Genomic DNA, 17,952 nt, shown 5'->3' on the forward strand with positions numbered 1-17,952 from the left:
ACCCTGCCACCAGGCTGCTTCTCCCTCACGCCGAGTTGACGACGAGCAGGTCTCTTACTGGAAACCCTACCCACTGGAAGAACTGCCCCTCGCCAATGTCTTTGGCACCCCTTCGCGGGCCGCAATGCAGCAGCAGTCCATCTCCTGGTTTCACCAGCATATCAAGCCTACCCATTTGTGAGCCGGCCTGGCTTCTTCCTCGTCCATGAGCTGGCCCCAGGGAGCCGCCAAGGAGGCCATGGGGCTGAGCCGAGGGGAGGTGCGGGGGACGTAGGTACCCGGGGACCTGGAAGACTGTTTGAGTAAGTGGTTCGTGCCCTCCGGCCCTCCTCAGGCTCAGTCTCAGACCGAGCATTGACATCCTAAACCAAACCTCTGCTTGTCCCACCCAACCTTGCGATGTGGAGGGTCTACAAAATACCCTGCTGGTGATGGGCCACTCTAGTCGTACGGTGACCTAGTGTCCAAAGGTCAAGTGCTCGTTCCCTACCGGGGCTCAGGAGCAAGCCACAGCGGCCACAGCGGCTTTTTAAATAGTGCGGAATTGTCTTCCGACGATGGCGCTTGTTCTGGAATAGGAGTCCGCACACGCTGACCCCTGGGCCTCACCTATTTTCATACAGCCTGCCAGCAAAGAATGGTGGTTGCGTTTTTCATGATCACTTTTTAGATGTTTATTTGAATGCTTCCACAAGAGTCTTGATTTTGCCCCTTGGCCTGCAAGGCCCAGGGTATTTCCCATTCGACCCTTCTGGAGAAAGTTTGCCAGCCTGGGGGCCTGCGCTGCGGCTCTCCTCCAACTCCCGTCTGCCGTGGACTGAATGGCCGTTCTGGGGCCGCCCAGCGTTTCCGGCCTGCCTGGGACTCAGAAAGCCCTCGGGGGCATGTGCTGGTGGGAGGAGGCCTCCGACAGACCCAAGACCAGTGAGGGGCCGTGGGCCAGACACCACCAAGGGCCGGCGCCAGCCACCCTCCCATCTGACAGACATTCATTGGGTACCTCCCGTTTTTGGTACCGGGGCTACAGCAGGGAAGAGGGGCACATGGTCCCCGCTCTCAAGGGTTTCCCTTACTAACTGAGGAGGCCAACAACACATTGGCAAACAAAATGCTACAGGTTGTGGCATGCGCTCTAGAGAAAATATAATGCCCCCGTTAGAGAATAATGGGGGCCGGGTGCGGAGGGTTAGAGGCGGAAAGGGTAGGTGGCTCAGGAAGAGGTGTCTCCACCGAGGTCCCCAGGCCCCGTGGGGGAAAAGGGCAGCTGGCTGCCTTTGTGCTGTGGGGGGCAGGGAAGCAAGGACCAATGATCTGAGCAGGAAAGAGCAAGGTGCGTCTGGGAAAAGAAGAGACAGGGAGAGAAACGGGGTGCCCATGACGGCACCCACCATGCAGACTGGCTCTTAGAGCCTTGACAAGGAGTATAGATTTTATTCTAAGTGCCATGGGAAGCATGGGAAGGTTGGAGTGACATCATTGGAAGCTTTTAAGAAGCTGCCTCCGGCCCTGGCTGGTGTGGCTCAGTGGATTGAGTGCTGGCCTGAGAACCAAAGGGTCACCAGTTCGATTCCCAGTCAGGGCATATACCTGAGTTGTGTGCCAGATGCCCAGTAGTGGGGGGTGCAACAGGCAACCACACAGATGTCTTTATCTTTCCCTTCCCCTCTAAGAGTAAATAAATAAAATCTTTAATAAAAACCCCAACTTCCTCTGGTTGTGACCCCCACCCCCTGTTCTCCCTGTTCTCCCACTCCCAAATGGAGATTCTTGTTCAGTGTGAGGCTGTGGAGACACCAAGAAGGATGAGCCAAGACCCCTGCCCCTAGAGGGGTGCTCAAGTCTCTTCCCTGCCTGGACCCTACCCGCGACTCCCCTCCCTTACCCCATGACACGTGACGCAGTGTGATCCATTGGAAGCTAGTTTATTTGGATTGGTTTTCCCTGGGGCGGGGCTGGGAGGCCACAGGCTCTGCAGCTCGGTTCTAGGGATGCTGGTCCCCATCCTCAGCACTGCGGCGGCCAAAGTCCATCCATCCATACGCTTCTTCTTCCTCCAGCCATGGCCCCTGCTTCTTGGATAGGTCTGAGGATCAGAGTGGGGAGAGGAGGTGAGGATGGGGCGGGACATCTAGCCTCTGGGACTGAGGCCAGGGCCAAAACTGGCTGGGCGGGGCAAGCAGGGAGGGCTGTCAGCAGCTCCTACCTGCCACCAGGTCTGGGGGGCCCTGGAACCTCAGCTGCCTTTGATGGCGAGAGGCTGGGCCCAGCCGGTCCAGTGAATGTGGACCCAGGCCCCGATGGACCCCTGGACCAGACCGTAAGTCCTGCAGCTGGGAGCCAGGCTTCCAGGAAGCTTCGGAGAAGGCGGCCAGAGCCAGTGCCAAGAGGAGCCCGCACACACACAGTCGCTGCATCCTGTCTGCCAAGGAGAGCAGGGCCCAGCTTAAAGGCAGGCAGTCCCGGCACCCAGGGGGCAGGTCTGCAATTCGGCAAGGGTTTGTGAACTGTTCCTGCTCAGTGTGGCAGCCACAAGCCCCATGTGGCTCTTTACACTTAAACTAATTCAGATAAACAGGCGCTCGCTTGCACTACCAAGTGCCGAGCACACGACTGGCTGGTGGAGACCGTGTCTCATCATGGGGAGCTCTTTCAGGAAGGGCTGTTCTGTGAAAGAGCTTGAGATGGGGTCCAGGAACCCTGGGTTCCAGTCCTAGCCTTGCCCAGTGAGTTGGGTCACTTCTCCCCTCTGGGCCTGGGTTTTCTCCCCTGAGAGATGGGAGATTAGCCTTGGTCCTGCCCACCTCCCTGAGCTGGGATGCAAATGGAATAAGAGGGTCAGGGCTGGGCCCTGGGTGAAGCAGCAGGTCAGCTCGAGGGCAAGGGTTGGGAAGCTAGGTGGGTCCTGGTGCTGTGACCAAGTCGGGCCCTGGGCTAAGGGAGGGGCCCTAGCTCTGGAGACATGGAGATAGGAGCTTGGAACCTTGACAGGGTGTGTGTATGTGTATCGGGGCGGGGGGCGCCCATCAACCCTCTTCCCAGCCTCTCACCCCGCTCCTGGGTGCTCTCACCTGCAGAGTTGGGAGTCCACTGATGCTGAGGTCTGTCTGGTACCTCTCAGTCCTCTGCTGGGCTGGCAGCTCCAGCCCTGCCTTATAAAGCCCTCAAGGCCCCTCCCAGGCCCTCTTCCCCCACGAAGCCAGACTCCCCACCGCAAGGGGAGCAACCCCAGCCCTGCCCTGCCATCTAGAGTTTGTCATCTGGATGTGGGGGGAAGGGAGAGGGGGCTGACTTCAGGGTGGGGGACAGGAGAGGGGTGGGGGCAGTTCTTCAGCTGGGCATGAAGGCAGGCAGCAGACAGACTCCCTGGGGTCAGGAACAATGTCCCCACCATGTCCTCGGGGTCAGAGGCCTGCTGCTCATCCCTCAGACTACTTCCGCTTTGGGGGGCTGGTGAGGCAGATGGACCAAATGACCTTAGATGCAGAGAAAGCATATGTCACCATACATTGATGTTTGCAGATCAGGGAGTGTGTGAATATAGAGTGACATATTGATCCCCTGTCCCTTTGGTAGGCCTCTGCAAACAGGACGTGCCGTAGTTATCAGGAGCAATGGGCCATGGGCTGATGGCCTCGCTCTCTGCCTACTGCTGCCTCCAGGTTGGCTCTGAACCCCCTGCATCTTCCCTTACCTGGAAAGCCCTGAGCACCGCCCTCTCTCCTTGAGCCCTCTCTGCTGGGCTGGATTTAGCTTGCAGCTGCCCCTGTACCTCCCCAGGCCTGCTCCTCATCCCCCACCTCTCGCAAAGTCCTTTCCTAGAGCCAATTCCTTGAGGCTCCTGCACTTCGAGGCTCATGGGGAGACAGTAATCTACACAATGCACCCACCAGTTTTCAATATAAAAATAGATCTTCAAATGGTCAGCAAAGAGCCCTGACCAGCATAGCTCAGTCGACCGACCCTCATCTGGCAAAGCAAAAGCTCGCGGGTTTAAATCCGGTCAGGGCACCTGCCTGGGTCGCAGGCCGGCTCCCCAGCTGGGGCACTTGCCATCGATATTTCTCTCACACATCATCTCTGTTGCATATCGATCTTTCTTCCCCTCTCTTTCTCCCTCCCTTCTCCTCTCTCTCTAGAAAATAAAATAAAAATAAATAAAAAATGAGCACAGAGACTCAAGGGTTTGTCCAAGATGTTCCAGGAAACCAAATGCAAGGCTTTGTGGACCTGTTTGGTAACTGCCTGCCTGGGTCTGGTTTGGGTGGATGTAACGAGCTCTAGGCTGTCACGTATCCTTCCGCTGGGGGGTACTAGGGACTTTGCTTCTGTTCGTGCGTCATTAGGGCCCTTCCTGGGCTGGAGGAGTTTAGAGGCCCCTTGGGTCCTGGGTAAAGGGCAGTGGTACCCACGCGCACAGCCAGCTCTACAGCGAATTAACAGGTGATGAAGAAAGCAGGTTTCGAGGTATCCATGGCAACAAGTGGCCGAATGTTCTGGTGAATAACCACCCTAATCCAGAGCAGGTCTCGGTGACTCAGCAGATAGAATGAATGTAAATGACCGAAACAGTGCGGGGGTTGGCGATAATAACTGAATCACAGAAACTCAGAGGTGGAAGGACTTTGAAAGTACTGGCAGGGGTGGGGGGGTGGACAGAGGGGAGCATATTTGCTCATACCCTGAGATGAGATGTTCATGTTGCCATGGCAATGGGAAATTATGAGCTTTCAGCAGAGTCCTGCTTGAACCAGAACGAAAGACTTGATTTCTGCTGTGGGGGGTGGGAGGTGGAGGGTTGGGGTGTGTGGGGGGGCATTATGCCCCTTGGCTTTTCTTCTTCCCCCTCCCCCTCCAACTCCCCTCCTCCTCTCCCTTCCCCTTCCCCCCTCGTCCTCCTCCTTCCTTTTTTTTTTTTGGCCCCTTGGCTTGTCTTCTGCAGGCTGGTGGCACAGGGGCGGCCACTGCACCAGAGAGGTGTGGACCCCTTCCTGTTAGGCAGGCGGGCAGAATGGCGCTGTGTAGGGCACTGGCGAGCATGCAGCAGGGCTCAAGTTCACAGTCGAGAGAGAAAGCCCTGGCCCTGAGAGCTCACCATCACAGAGTTGGCACCTTCCCCTCACAAGGGACCCGTGGAGCTCTGGGCAGTTCTGTCCCTTTCTGAGCTGCTGTTTCCTCCAGGAACTGAGGGAAATGACTTGGGGGAGAGCCGTGTGAAGGTGACATACGTAAGGCACCGTGCATGGTGCCCGGAATTTCATGGGTGTCTGCACCCGTTTGTTTGCACCTTCTTTCCTTATCCTCTCTGGGCATCCGTAGGCCCCACCTGTGAAATGGGAATCATTCATTCCTTCCGCACAGGGCTGCAGTGAAGGGGAAATGTGACAAGGACTGTGCACTCACTGTCCTGAGAGAGCCTCACCTCCCCCAAGGCTTAAGGAAGGTAATTCCCTAAAAAGCACCTTTTTTGAACCCAAGGTTTTTCCTCCCACTGGCGGTGACACAGAGAACCGACCGCCTTGAACTGTCACTGAAGGAGGCAACAGGATCAGAGCCCATGGAGGCCGGCCGTGCCAGAGACCAGCGCCTGCTGGTATGAGGAGGGTTTGGGGGCTGGTGAAGCTGGGTGGAGCCAGGATCTAACACTCTGACTAGCAGGTGATCAGAAAACCCAGTTTCTAGGTCTGTCTACCAGGTGGAAGACCAGATCCCAGACCTGGGGCTCCGTCCCCGCCCTGTGGGTCCTGCCCCTGGGCTCCCAGAGATGACTGCTACGTGCCGGGCATTGTCATCATTGCCGGTCCTTTGCACGAATGAATGCCGTTGCTCTTTATCAGGATCCTGGTACGTGAGTGGGAGTGTGTTCCAATTCTGCAGGTGACAAAACAGGCCCAGGCAGGTGAAGCAATCCCTGTCCTGAATTCACGTGACCAAGGAGAGCCGGGCTCAAAACTCACCTGTTTCTGGACCTTTCTTCTCTGGGGGGCAGGGTGGTGGCGGTGGGCAGAATAATGACTCCCCAAAGACGTCCGCACCCCAGCCCGCAGGACATGTGGGGGGTGACATGGCAGAAAGGACTTTGCAGATGTAATTAACGCTACGGACGTTCAAGTAGAGTGCTGACCCCGCATGGTCTGAGTGGGCCCAATGGAACCAGATGCGCCTTTAAAAGAAGAGATGTTCGTTGGCTAGAGGCAGAGCTTCGAAGAACGGAGAGGACTTGACCTGCCCTTGTTGGGTCCAAGGTGGGAGGGGGAGGCCTGCAGGACGGGGGTGTGACCCCAGCAGAGGCCCCACAGCCACAAACAGCTGAGTTCGGCCAACATCCTGCCTGAGCTGCGAGGCGGATGCATCCCAGAGCCTTCGGCAGGGAGTGCAGCCCCGGCCACACACTGCTTTTGGCCCAGCGAGCCACGCGGTGCCTGGGCGTCTGGGCTACAGAACTGTGAGGGGGGGCTGGTGTGGTCTGAAGCCTTAATCGGTGGTAATTTTTTATTTTTTTGGTTCCTCACCCGAGGACGTGTTTCTTGATTTTGGAGAGAGAGGAAGGAACTGAGGGGTGGAAGGAAGAGAAAGAAAGAGAGAGGGAGAGAAAGGAATGTGGATGTGAGAGAGAAGCATTGATTGGTTCCTCCCGTAGGTGCTCTGACTGGGGATTGAAACGGAAAGCCAGGGATGTGCCTGACTGGGGATGGACCCCACAGTCCTCTGGTGTATGGATGATGTTCCAACCACTGAGCCACCCTGCCGGGGCAAATTGGTGATACTATTTAGGGCGGCAACAGGAAAGGCATGCAAGGGTTTCCAGGCCCGGGAAGGCTTCTGTCAGTGAGAACCAGCCCCGAGTGAGTTTGCCTGTGATTTTCCAAATACGTTAGGGTGTTGGTCTGATCGTCTGTTCCATTTTCGTTGCAATTATTGAGCGCCTGCTGTAAGCCAGGCTTTGGTGAGGCCCTAGGCTAAGAGATGAGCTTGGTGGCCTTTTCCCTGCCTCAGGGAGTTTAGGTTCTGGGGGAGGGGTCACATGCAAAAAAATAGACATGACGGTGGTACCCTGTGAAGGGGAGAACAGTTCCTGGGAGAGGACCTCTCCAAGGGCAGCTCTGCAGCCTGACCACAGGCGACCTTGAGAAGCGTCACTGTTACTGGTGATCCCCATGCGGACCTCCTCGATGGAGGAAAAGACAGACACGGATGGTGGCTCAGTCACGCTGTCCCAGGCAGTGGGGCCTTGGCGGGTGTGAAGGTGCTGGGACAAATAGTGACACCTGGGAGGTGTTTGTGTCAACATGGGCATCCATGGCCCCTTCCCTGGGCAGGGGGCTGGGGTGGAAGAAGGGCCTTGCCTGTTGTCTGGGACCAAGAGGACAGCCAGCATGCTGCTCTCGGGCTGAGCTGGGAGGCCGCCCACCAACCTCAGGGGCCAGGGGACAGGCCCAGAAACCTGGGACTGAGAGCAAGAGGGAGCCCCCAACTTAGCCTCTGCCTTCTCCCGCTGGCCACCCTCTCACATTCTCACCTGAGAGCCACCTGTGTGTTGGGGGCAGTGGCTCCCAACACACAGCTCACATTAAGATCACCTGGGGAGCCCTAAGCCCCACACTCACACTCAAGCCACACAGCACCCCAGTCCTCTCCTGGGCCGGACTCCCAGCTTGGCACTGCCTGACCACGTGATCTAAGGCCAGTTGCCGTCTGGAGGATGGTACGGGCACTTGCCCTCCAGGGCCGGTGTGAGATTTGGTTCCCTGTGCAGGTAAGTTCTGAGTTAGTGCTATTATTGTTGGTGTTCTCCTGACTGCAGCCTTACCGGCACCTCCTGCTGCTGCGTTCTGCCACTGAGAATAATCTCCCCCTTTCCTGGATCATTTCGTCTCCACTCTTCCCTGCAATTGTCCCTGGCAGCCCCCCTCCCCTGTAGGTTAACGCCCCCTCCTCCATGCAGGCCTCACACTAGCTCCTCAGGTCTCCCCACCTTCTGCCTCCCGTGGCGCTGGGTCACCCTGGAGACTGCCTTGCCCCCAGCATTTTACCAGTCACCCTTGCGCTGGTGAACGAAAGCTTGCAGGCACATTGTCTCCCTGAACTCTCAGACTTGAGCTCAGAGTCCCGTTTGCAGGCAGTCAACGCCTGGCGGATGTGTACTTAGGATTTGCACGTTTCATTGTAAGAACATTTTATTTTAAAAAAGAACTGTGGCAAGCAGGGAAGTGGACTGCACATTTATTTCAAAATGTATAAAAAAGAAAACAGATGGACAAGAGATCAAGACTAATATAACTTATAGAGTCTAGGTGGTGGCAGATGAGTGCTCACATTAAAATTACCATATTTTCTCTGACCATAAGACACGCCTAGGTTTTAGAGGAGGAAAAGAGCAAAAAATGTGGCCAAATATTTAATAACATAAATAACATACTATTTCACCAATGTAAATGTAAACAGAACCCAACAGCAGCATTAACAACCATTATTCCTCCCAAATATGTCGGGGTCGGGGGAGTGTGTCTTATACTCTGAGAAAAATACGGTAACATTTTCTGTGTATTTGAACATCTTTATAATAAAATATTAGAAAGTATTTTATTTAGCAATGTCAGATAGTGGTTTTTAAATGGGAAAGTAATTCTAAAAGCACCTGTGTGGGAGAAGTATTTACTCAGGTGCATTTTAGAGTGGAGGACGTGTGGTCGGCCAGGTGAAGGTGTTTGCCGCGGCCCCACAGGCATGGGGTGAAGGGCTGAGCTGTGAACCTGGCCGGTTGTCGTAACTCTGAGTACTGCTGCCTTGGCCTCCTGTCCCGCCCTCTCCCCAGAAGCCCAATCTACCTCCCCTGTGACCTCCGCTTCCTCTACCTGCCTGGGTCCTCACAACCCATCTACCCCACCTGGCTTCACTGTCCTCCTTCCCAGCCTGGCCCCACAGTGTGCCATTTCGGTTTTGCGGCATGCATCTAGAATAGGTTGGTACCCCTTCTCTGCTTCGGAACCTGCCAGGCTGGCCCCTAGTTCCTGACGGAGGACATCGCCCCCTTTCTGTCCCCCACTCCATGCAAACAGGGAATGTTCCCGAATCTAGCCAGTTGATTCAATTGCAGATTAATATTCTGCAGCTGGGTTGTTGCCTGGCAACCTTGTGAATGTCTCTTCCTTCACTCCCAAGGTCATCTCACTGTCAGTCCCCTTCTGCTGGCCATGACTGACCGCAGTTGTCTGAGTCCTTCTGTCCTTTTGTCCTTTCCTTCATCACTGGAGGGTGCAGAGCTCTGTTCGAGGCCAGCCCCTTCACCAGGCCTTTCAGCCCAGACGCTGCTGCCTGCTTGGAGACCTTGTGCCTTCACTTTTTCGTGCATCCACCCATTCGTTTATCTATTCGTTCAGAGTAGTTTTTCTAAGTGACTGTTTTTCTGTGCCAGGCACTGTGCAGACCCTGGGTGCACAATGTTGACTCAGTGGGTCTTTGTTCTTGTTCTCTTAGAGGGGAGACAGTGCGATGTGACCCTAAAGTGCCGTGAATAATTATGGGGGGAGGGGAGTAAGGAGAGAAGCCTTCTCCTTCCCCTGGACCTTGAAGCTCTCCCCAAAGCAAGCCTGCTGACACTTGCAACATGTTTTTACCTCCCTTTCCCCTACACGAAGTAATGCCTCCCTATGGGACGAAGGGTAAGCTTCTTACTGCTGACTAGAAAAGCGATAGATTCCCCGAGCTCAGTGTCCCTCAGCTCAGGTGCAACTACCGTGGGTCCATATTATGTCACCAACAAGGACCCTGGGGGGTAAGAGGAACTGATGCAAATCATGCTGCCAGCTGGGTTGCGAATAACCAACCTCTTCGTCTCTGAGCCAGGACTCTCCCATCCGCTGCCAGCCATGGTGCCTCGGCAGTAGGGTGACCTGTTGAGAGCCGGGTGAAACCAAATACCGAACTGAACATGGTAATATGCCCATAGCATTCGAGACACGTGAGTGAGGCTCAAACCTGGACAGTTGGATTCCACAAGCATTTAAAAAGTCTTCCTGCTGCTTGCCTGTTCCCTCCAGGGTGATCTTTCTCTTCCCTTCGCTCTGTTGCCTGCTGAGCCAGTGAGTGGGGTGGGTTGGAGTGACAGACAGCAAGGAGAGATGGGGTGGGGAAGTGTGTTTCTTTTTTAATCCTCACCCAAGGACATGCTTATTGATACATATATATTCCAGTGCTATGTCCCCCATGTACCCATCACTGTACGTCCCCCTTCAACATCGTTTTCGACATCTTCCTGGCAGGAGTGGAAACTGCAGGTCCGATGGAGCTTGATGGGGGTGAATGGGCAGATCACCATCACTCACGGGCCACGCCCGTGGTTCTGCCTTGAGGCCCTGAGAGCTGAGCCCAGGCTGGTCCCACCGTGGAGCTCCCCGGTGGATTCCGTGACTGCCGGGTTTCTGCACCTCTCCGCTAGAGCAATGGTACTCAGTACCTACTCTGCTCAAACCGTTTTCTGCACTTCAACTGTTTTCGTCAGATCTAACACTGCAATGAAAAACGCACTTCTGAAAAAATGACAAGTCACCATGATACCGGTTTATTTTTTTTAACCAGCTCGCAGATTGCGGTATGAAGTCTGCTGCGTTTATGGTCCAAACTGGCGCTTCTCAAACTTCATAAAATGGAGGTTGCTGGAAGGAAGACTGCTTCCGTGGGTCTGGGGAGGGGTCGATGGTCTGCACCAGCTCCCAGGCCGTGCCGAGCGGCAGTCTTTCTTTCTGTCTCCACGGTGGGTTGCGGAACCAAGTCAGTCGATCTCTCCGCAGCCGACTTTGTCCTTGTGCTTGTTTTCTGTCGTCTCGCAGAAACAGAGTGAGAATTGATGACTGGACACACACACAGGATGACCGACATGTTTGTGCTCCACATTAGCATCCTGTGTGTTCCCTGTGTTTCCTGTTTTTAACCAGTCGTCCATTCTGGGTATAAATCAACCATAAAGGACGATGAGTAAAGACAATTTAAACTGTGCAACGGTCAGACTGCTGTGACTGGGCGATGACGGGACAGTGGCTGTGGAGAGAGGGAGTCATGCACCGTCTTTGGAGCACTGTGCTGCGGAGTGTGTCTGCCTTCTGCCCAACACACCGCCGGTTTTAGAGATATTTACTGATGTTTCAAAATAGTTATTAATTTTAAAAGTTGACACCGAAATGGGCACTGCTGCTGCTTGTAATGATGGGCCTGGAAAACCTTCGTTAATCCCTGGGGCTTCGTGGGCCTGGGGACGGAACCGTGGACCAGGGATTCTTAACTGTGTTCGGTAGTGGGTGCTTTTAAGAGTCTGATAAAAACGTGGGCAGTCTTGCAAGAAAGTGCTCAGATGCACGTCACACACGAGAGCTCACAGTCTCAGGGTTGGTTTCTCGGATGCTGGTAACCACCTTCTGGCCCTCGACCGCCCCCCCTTTCAAACCATCTTACATGACATACGTGCTCCTGATTACTTCCCCCGGAGTTCAGATCTGACGCTTCTCTCCTGCTCGTTTGCTCAGCAGCCCCCCTTTCCCGCAGCACTGTTGCCCCAGGAGTGGTCTGCGGCCCTCCCGTAAGGAGTGGCTGATGCTGGTTAAAAAGGCCAGTTCCTGGGCCCCGCATCAGGGCTTTGGGGCCAGATCCTGTGCTCTCGAGGCAGGGCCGTTGCCCAGGGCCTGTGCGCCAGGCATTCCAGCGTGACGCTGCCACACCTCTCGCGAAATCAATGACACGCACCCACTGGCCAAATAGACATATTTTCTTGGTAACATTTTCGAAAAGATGTTTATAAACTTCACAAATCTAACTTTTGTTAATAATTAGTTCTTTCTCTAGAACTTTGATTACATTTACATATAGTTACATAAGAATTCTACTTCCCGTATGGCCAACGTTACCTTTTGTAGTGTTAAGCAGTAATTCATTCTGATTTTGAAGTTGTTGGGTCAAAGTTTAGAGATGATGCATTTCTTTTCAGTTGACATTTTGGTAGGCCTTTAAAAACTGAGGGGGGTGGGGGCGGCTGAGCATTGTTCAGCTGACATCCAGGTGAGCTGAACTGTTCCGGGTGGGATCCACAGTCTGGATTTTTAAAAAAATTGTTTTATTGCTGTTTAATTACAGTTGTCTGCATTTTCCAGCCACCACTCCCCCTTCCCCCACCCAGCCAAACACGGTCTGAATTTTTAACAAGCTTCCCAGGAAGAGTGCATTGTATAAATATCTGAATTAGGACTCTGAAATAGTACTGGCAAGGAATTTTTAAAAGCAAAGAAAAACATCATAAAAAGAAAAAAGTGCAAGAAATTACTGAAACATCTGAGGTTATGTGGTAATTTTGAAATAATTGTTTATCTCCTGAAAAAAATTAGTCAAAGAGCCCTTGGTTTCATTTTTCTTTTTTTAGATTTTATTTATTTATTTTTAGAGACAGTAGAAGGGAGAAAGAGGCAGAGAAACATTGATAGGTTGCCTCCCAGCCCACAACCCAGGCATGTGCCCTGACTGGGAATTGAACCGGTGGCCCTTTGGTTCACAGGCTGGCGCTCAATCCACTGAGCCACACCAGCCAAGGCAAATGCTTAATTTCAGAGCCTTGTGAACTGCGTTCTGACACAGATGCCACTAAGGATGGTAAATGAAGAAGGGGTCAGTTCTAGAGCTACTTGGTAGGATGTTCAGGTTACAAATATAGTTTCTTTATCTATTTATAGAACATACAGTCATTTGAATAGGCTTTAAGTAGGTTTTTGTAAATTTCTCTGTAGTTTTAGCTGTTTTTTTAAAAAATATATTTTATTTATTTATTTTTAGAGCGAGGGGAAGGGAAGGAGAAAGAGAGGAAGAGAAACATCAGTGTGCGGTTGCCTCTCACATGCTCCCTACTGGGGACCTGGCCCGCAACACAGGCACTTGCCCTGACTGGGAATCAAACTGGTGACCCTTTGGTTTGCAGACTAGTGCTCAATCCACTGAGCCACACCAGCTAGGGCAAGCTGACTGGTTTTTATTGTATTAAATTACGTAATTTTAGGAAATGTCTGGCCTTGGCTGGTGTGGCTCAGTGGATTGAGCACCAGGCTGAGAACCAAAGTGTCACTGGTTCGATTCCCAGTCAGGCACATGCCTGGGTTGTGGGCCGGGTTTCCAGTGAGGGGGCATGTGAGAGACAACCACACACTGATGTTTCTGTCTCCCTTTCTCTTCTCTAAAAAAAAAAAAAGTCTTTGCTTGTCCCTGTTGCAGAGAGGGGCCTGGGGGATGGGCAGGAGGGCTGCAGCTAGCTGGGGTGGGGCAGGGAGACTGAGGAGTGGAGGAAATGGATGAGAAGGGGAGAACCATGGCTGTGGCTCAGCCCACTCTGATCTCACACCAACGTTCCAGCCCTCATTTTCCTCTCCTCCCTTCTCTCCACTTGCTACTTCTCTCTGAATGTTTTACCTTGGGGCTAATGTGTAACCAGTGAGTCGATGTGTAAATGCTCGGCAAAGGCCTAGCACCCAGTAAGAGTACTATTATTTCTGCTCTATGCAGGGCCTTTGTTTCAGCCAAAGGTCCTGGGTGCTTTCACCGCTGGGCCTTGACACCCCTGCCCATGGGTGGCAGAGGGAGACACCCCAGTGCTCCGAGGTCCTGTGCTCTTTGGCCAAGCCAGTGGTGGCACTGGCCTCTTTTTGCCTCACAAGGCTGTTGCTGGTCTTACATCTCAACAGGGTGTCTTCTTGACTCACCTTCGTGTGCCCTGATTCCCCTTGGTTTGCACTGCACAATGAAGACTGTGTTGGTAAAACGAACTATTTTTTTATTTTTAAAATATTGTATTCATTTATCTCCAGAGAGGAAGGGAAGGAGAGAGGGAAACATCAATGTATGGCTGCCTGTTGTGTGTCCCCCACTGGGAACTGGCCTGCAACCCAGGCACGTGCCCTGACTGGGAATCAAACCACGATCATCTGGTTCGCAGGCCCGCGCTCAATCCACTGAGATACATCAGCCAAGGCTAAAACAAACTATTTAAAATGCGAAGATAGAGCTCATCTGGTGGGGAGAGGAGACGGAGTTCTAGGCTATCACTTACCAGCCTTGGAATTTCCATAGTTGAGTTTCCTCAACCATCCAGGAGACACACTTTATTATTTCAGGCCTGATACACCCACAAAACATCAATCAGAATAGGGTATCCACAAACCCCGTTGTATGTGCTGATAATGGTTTCAGTCGATACTGGACAGCTGACTTAACTGTGGTGTTGCTAGTTTACTGCAGAATAATCCCCTTTGAGAGAAAGAGAGGTCCTTCAAAGGCACGAGACGTTAGCAGCCCAGCACAGAAACTGCGCATCAGCCCATGGTGGTTCATTTCAATCCACCTTCTGTGGGTTTGGCCTCCTGTGTTACTTCTTAGAAGTTCCTCTAGGAAAAGCCCTTTTGTTGAAGTCAAACCTGATTTAAAAGTATCACCTAAGTGTTTTGAACGATGCAAATGGCTGGAACCAAGTGGTTCAGTTTATTAAACCAATCACTTTTGTAGGGAACTCGTGTTACAACCTACCAGAATCCTCTCCTGCTTCTAGGGCGCTGGCCTCTGGCTCAGCTCTCCACCAGACCGCGACCCCCACCCCGACTTGTTCCAGGTTGACCACCACCTGTAACACAGGGGCTGGCAACAAACAAAGCAAGTGCCGACTTCTTATAACCCCTCCTAGTAGTTGCCAGCCTATTTCAGTGTCTGAAACCAGGACTAGTTTATGATCCACCTGCTGGGAGAATGTGCTGTTTACCAAGAACCCAGATGCAGACCTCAATGAACTCCACTACTCAAGGTCCTGCCAGGGACAGCCCGCCAACACTCCATTTCAGCTTCCCCAACACGTTAGTCACTAAGCTTTTTAATATCACAAACCTAACTTCTTAGGAGTAGTAGACACTTGTGTATCTTTTTAGGGGTTTGTAGGTTAGGTCAAGCCCCACACCATGCTTGTTCCTTTTGGGGAACCTAAAGGCACCAGCCAAATGTTCTCCTGGCCCGGATTTGCTCAGGCCCGTTGAGCAGCTTCGGGCGCAGACGGGTCCGCTGCCCACTCCTGTGGCTCCTTCACACACACGAGACTGGCTATGTATAGAATCAAATCTGCAAGTCAGATGTTTCTGAAAACAAGTTTTATTTAAATAAGGGTTTAAATACATTACATAACATTAAAACTGAAGAAGGGAAAATCCAAAAATCAGTTCATTACTTCACATGGCATTGGGCAGCTGTTGCTAGTCAAGTTGTGAGCACTACAGCTAGCTACATGACTGACACATCGGTTTGAAATTTGTTCCCTTGTCAAAAGTTTAACTCTGATGGGAGGTTGGCCTCAAATTCTGGTGTTTGGACATCAATTAGCTGGGATACGTCTGGTTAAAAAGACCTCGGTGACACACCAGATATCCTCATCACCCTGCTTAGAGGGAAGGTGGCTGCTCTAAGCTCCACCCACGGGTCAGGTTGGAGATCTCCGACTACCCCAGGCTCCCTCTAGCGGTAACATGCCCCTGCTGCCGCCTCACTCCTCTCAGCCTCACCTCGGGCTGCTCAGTTGGTGACATTCTAGGAGGACAGGGAACTCTGGCAAGGATCTTCTGGCCAGACATGGCCACCTGTGACAATCTTGGGGCTCTGCGCTTGGCTGAAACATCACGTTATTGCTTTGTTTCAGGCTGGACACTGCCAGGTGCCTCCTGCCTGACCTCCGTTTAAATGAGGGACTTCAAGACTAGACAGCATGGCTCTTTTCAGTTTATTGCATGAAGGAGTTACACTAGTCCGAGTTAAAAGCAGACCCCAAATGGTTACATTATACAAGCTGTGAGGTTTTTAAACTTGTGACAAGGGACAGAAGGGAAATTCTACTCATTGCAAGGAAATCCTCACTTAAGCTTCAGTGAGCCAAAAAGCACTTAAAACCCATGAACCTTCAGCTGGTCGTCCTTAGCCAGTCCAATCTGCAAAGAAAAAAGGGGGAAATTTTAAAGAGTGGATAGAGCATCAAAGCCTCTAATTCTGGTGCCAATAGTCCCGTCTTCCTGTTCCTAGACCAGGCAAGGGGAGTCCAAGAACCAAGACGCACACCTCTCCCCCCTCTAGGACAGTGGCTCTCAACTTGGGTACTCAGTGGGAAACTGAACGTGCAATAAAATTTTAGCTCTTAGGAGGAACAGCCAACTAGGCTTCCTGCTTATCATTAGGACTTGTCTGTATGCAGTTTAAATTTGCAGTCTTTAAAGTAGATCCCTAAAAAAAGCACACTCAAGGCAGACAAGTCCCTTGTTTTAAAAATACATTTGTTTATGCCATTCAAAACTCAGCCATTTTGCTTAGCCTTGTAAAACGAAACTTGTTTCCCCAGCAGAAATTAAACAGAGGTAGCAGAATCTGGCCGGAGCAGAAGCTCAAATGCACCAAGTGACTGAACTCACCTCTACCAGGAACTGGCATATGTTCTTGCGCTGGTCACCCTGTAGCTGAATTACTTCTCCATATTCCGGATGCTCAATTACAGTACCATTGCAGGCAAATTTCTGCAAGGGATGCAAAGCAAATTAGGTGAAGCAACAGCAGTAATAATCCCTTTCGGTAAATAAAACACAGCACCCCCACGTGAGCAAGTTTGCATTTCCTACAAGACTTACCTTCTTAAACGCCTTCACTAATTTCTTTTTATCGTAATCATCAGCGATCCCTTGGACAGTAGTAAGGGTCTTCCTGCCGTTTCTCTGTTGAATTCTTATATGGATATAATCCTCAGTGCCCGCAGGAAGCAGATCATCACCCTTACTTGCATCAGCAAAGGGGTCTGGAAAGAAAGATCAAGTTTAGAGCCATTGTGGCTTAGATGCCACTGTCGCCCCCCACCGGGTGTTTTGTGCATGCAGAAAACTAAGTGAACTCGCTAAGGGATGAGTCAGATCAGGTATGTCCTTTTCCTGGGCTCTCCCTGAACAGGTCAGTCCGGGAGGGCCGGCTTTCCAAGATTCGTGGAAAGCCTCGGCCTCCGGGCCCGCCCTCGGAGACAGATCACGTGTCTGGGCAGCCAGGGCTGACAGGCAACGCCCCACTCGGCTGATGCAACCGGCCGGAACCCGAGCTCCGAGGCGGAGCCAACTTCCCGCCCCATTGGTGCGCGCACTTGTCACTTAGGGCTGTGCCACCTCCCTCTCCGGAGGCCGGGACAACGGCAGTGACGTAGAGGACGTGACGCGAGGGTGGCGGGAGGGGCGGGTGTGGCCTGCGGTGGCACTGGAGCCATTAGTAAATGCGCCACCCGAGACGTAGGGCCCGCCCAAGAACTGACCTCTCGCCCTACCCTTCCGGTCACGCTCAGGGACCCACCTCAAGGCCCAGGCCCTGTCCCCGGGGACCACGAGGGCAGACACCTTCATTCTATCCAAATTTAGGAAGGCCCGAAGGGCTTGGAAGCTGTCCGGGCCCTATTTCCGAGCCCGGACAGCCGTGCCGCCGCACCTGGGCCTTCGCCCCGCGGGGCCTTTCCTTAGCTTACCGAAAGAGTGGAGGTTCTGGATAGCGGACATACGATACGATTCCTTTTCCTCGGTGGAAACGGCCTGCGGAAGGCTGCGGCGGGAGAAGGTGGGCAGGGGGGACGGAGCGTCGGGAAACGAGGGGGGCTCGAGGGGAAGGTTGCTGAGTCCTCGGCGGCGGCTCAGCGACTGGGGCGGAGGGGCGGTGCCTGTATTCACTTATATAGCCGCCCCTGTGTCGCCAGCGCGTTGCCCTCACGTCTCGACCCCGCCCACGGCGTCCTGCCCCCAGCGTCCAGGTGCCGGCGCTTCCAATTGGTCCAAGGCCGGGGACGCGGGCGGCGCTTGCGCAGGAACTCAGTACGGTGGGAGGGCGTCCTGACTCGGGGAGGGAAGGGAGGGGGAGAGAAAGCTTGGTTTGGGCGGCTGTGCT

At 53.0% G+C, this 17,952-nt stretch overlaps 2 protein-coding genes across 2 annotated transcripts; both read right to left on the minus strand.

Moving 5' to 3' along the window:
• Positions 1 to 1,957: 1,957 nt before the first annotated feature.
• On the minus strand, positions 1,958 to 3,112 carry GAST (gastrin). The gene is made up of 3 exons (XM_037033560.1): positions 3,069 to 3,112; positions 2,204 to 2,419; positions 1,958 to 2,083 (listed from the first exon to the last, which is right to left on the minus strand). Exons 2-3 carry the CDS (start codon positions 2,412 to 2,414, stop codon positions 1,983 to 1,985), a joined length of 312 nt encoding a protein of 103 aa, XP_036889455.1. The 5' UTR covers positions 2,415 to 2,419; positions 3,069 to 3,112; the 3' UTR covers positions 1,958 to 1,982.
• Positions 3,113 to 15,138: 12,026 nt separating this feature from the next.
• Positions 15,139 to 17,729, minus strand: EIF1 (eukaryotic translation initiation factor 1). The gene is made up of 4 exons (XM_037033417.1): positions 17,540 to 17,729; positions 16,671 to 16,834; positions 16,458 to 16,559; positions 15,139 to 15,983 (listed from the first exon to the last, which is right to left on the minus strand). The coding sequence occupies exons 1-4, from the start codon at positions 17,568 to 17,570 to the stop codon at positions 15,939 to 15,941; spliced, it is 342 nt and encodes a 113-aa protein (XP_036889312.1). The 5' UTR covers positions 17,571 to 17,729; the 3' UTR covers positions 15,139 to 15,938.
• Positions 17,730 to 17,952: the final 223 nt, after the last annotated feature.

The sequence above is a fragment of the Sturnira hondurensis genome, unplaced genomic scaffold (assembly GCF_014824575.4).
Source record: "Sturnira hondurensis isolate 20B ecotype Veracruz unplaced genomic scaffold, ASM1482457v3 Scaffold0021632, whole genome shotgun sequence".
Taxonomy (NCBI): Eukaryota; Metazoa; Chordata; class Mammalia; order Chiroptera; family Phyllostomidae; genus Sturnira; species Sturnira hondurensis.

Excerpts from the sequence above, each read along its gene's own strand:
- GAST (XM_037033560.1), bottom strand. The coding sequence starts at position 2,414 with ATGCAGCGACTGTGTGTGTGCGGGCTCCTCTTGGCACTGGCTCTGGCC. Across the intron at positions 2,084-2,203 it reads CCCCCCAGACCTGGTGGCAG|ACCTATCCAAGAAGCAGGGG; the intron begins GTAGGAGCTGCT and ends TCTGATCCTCAG.
- EIF1 (XM_037033417.1), bottom strand. The coding sequence starts at position 17,570 with ATGTCCGCTATCCAGAACCTCCACTCTTTCG. Across the intron at positions 16,560-16,670 it reads TAGTGAAGGCGTTTAAGAAG|AAATTTGCCTGCAATGGTAC; the intron begins GTAAGTCTTGTA and ends CATCCCTTGCAG. Across the intron at positions 15,984-16,457 it reads TATGCCAGTTCCTGGTAGAG|ATTGGACTGGCTAAGGACGA; the intron begins GTGAGTTCAGTC and ends TTTTCTTTGCAG.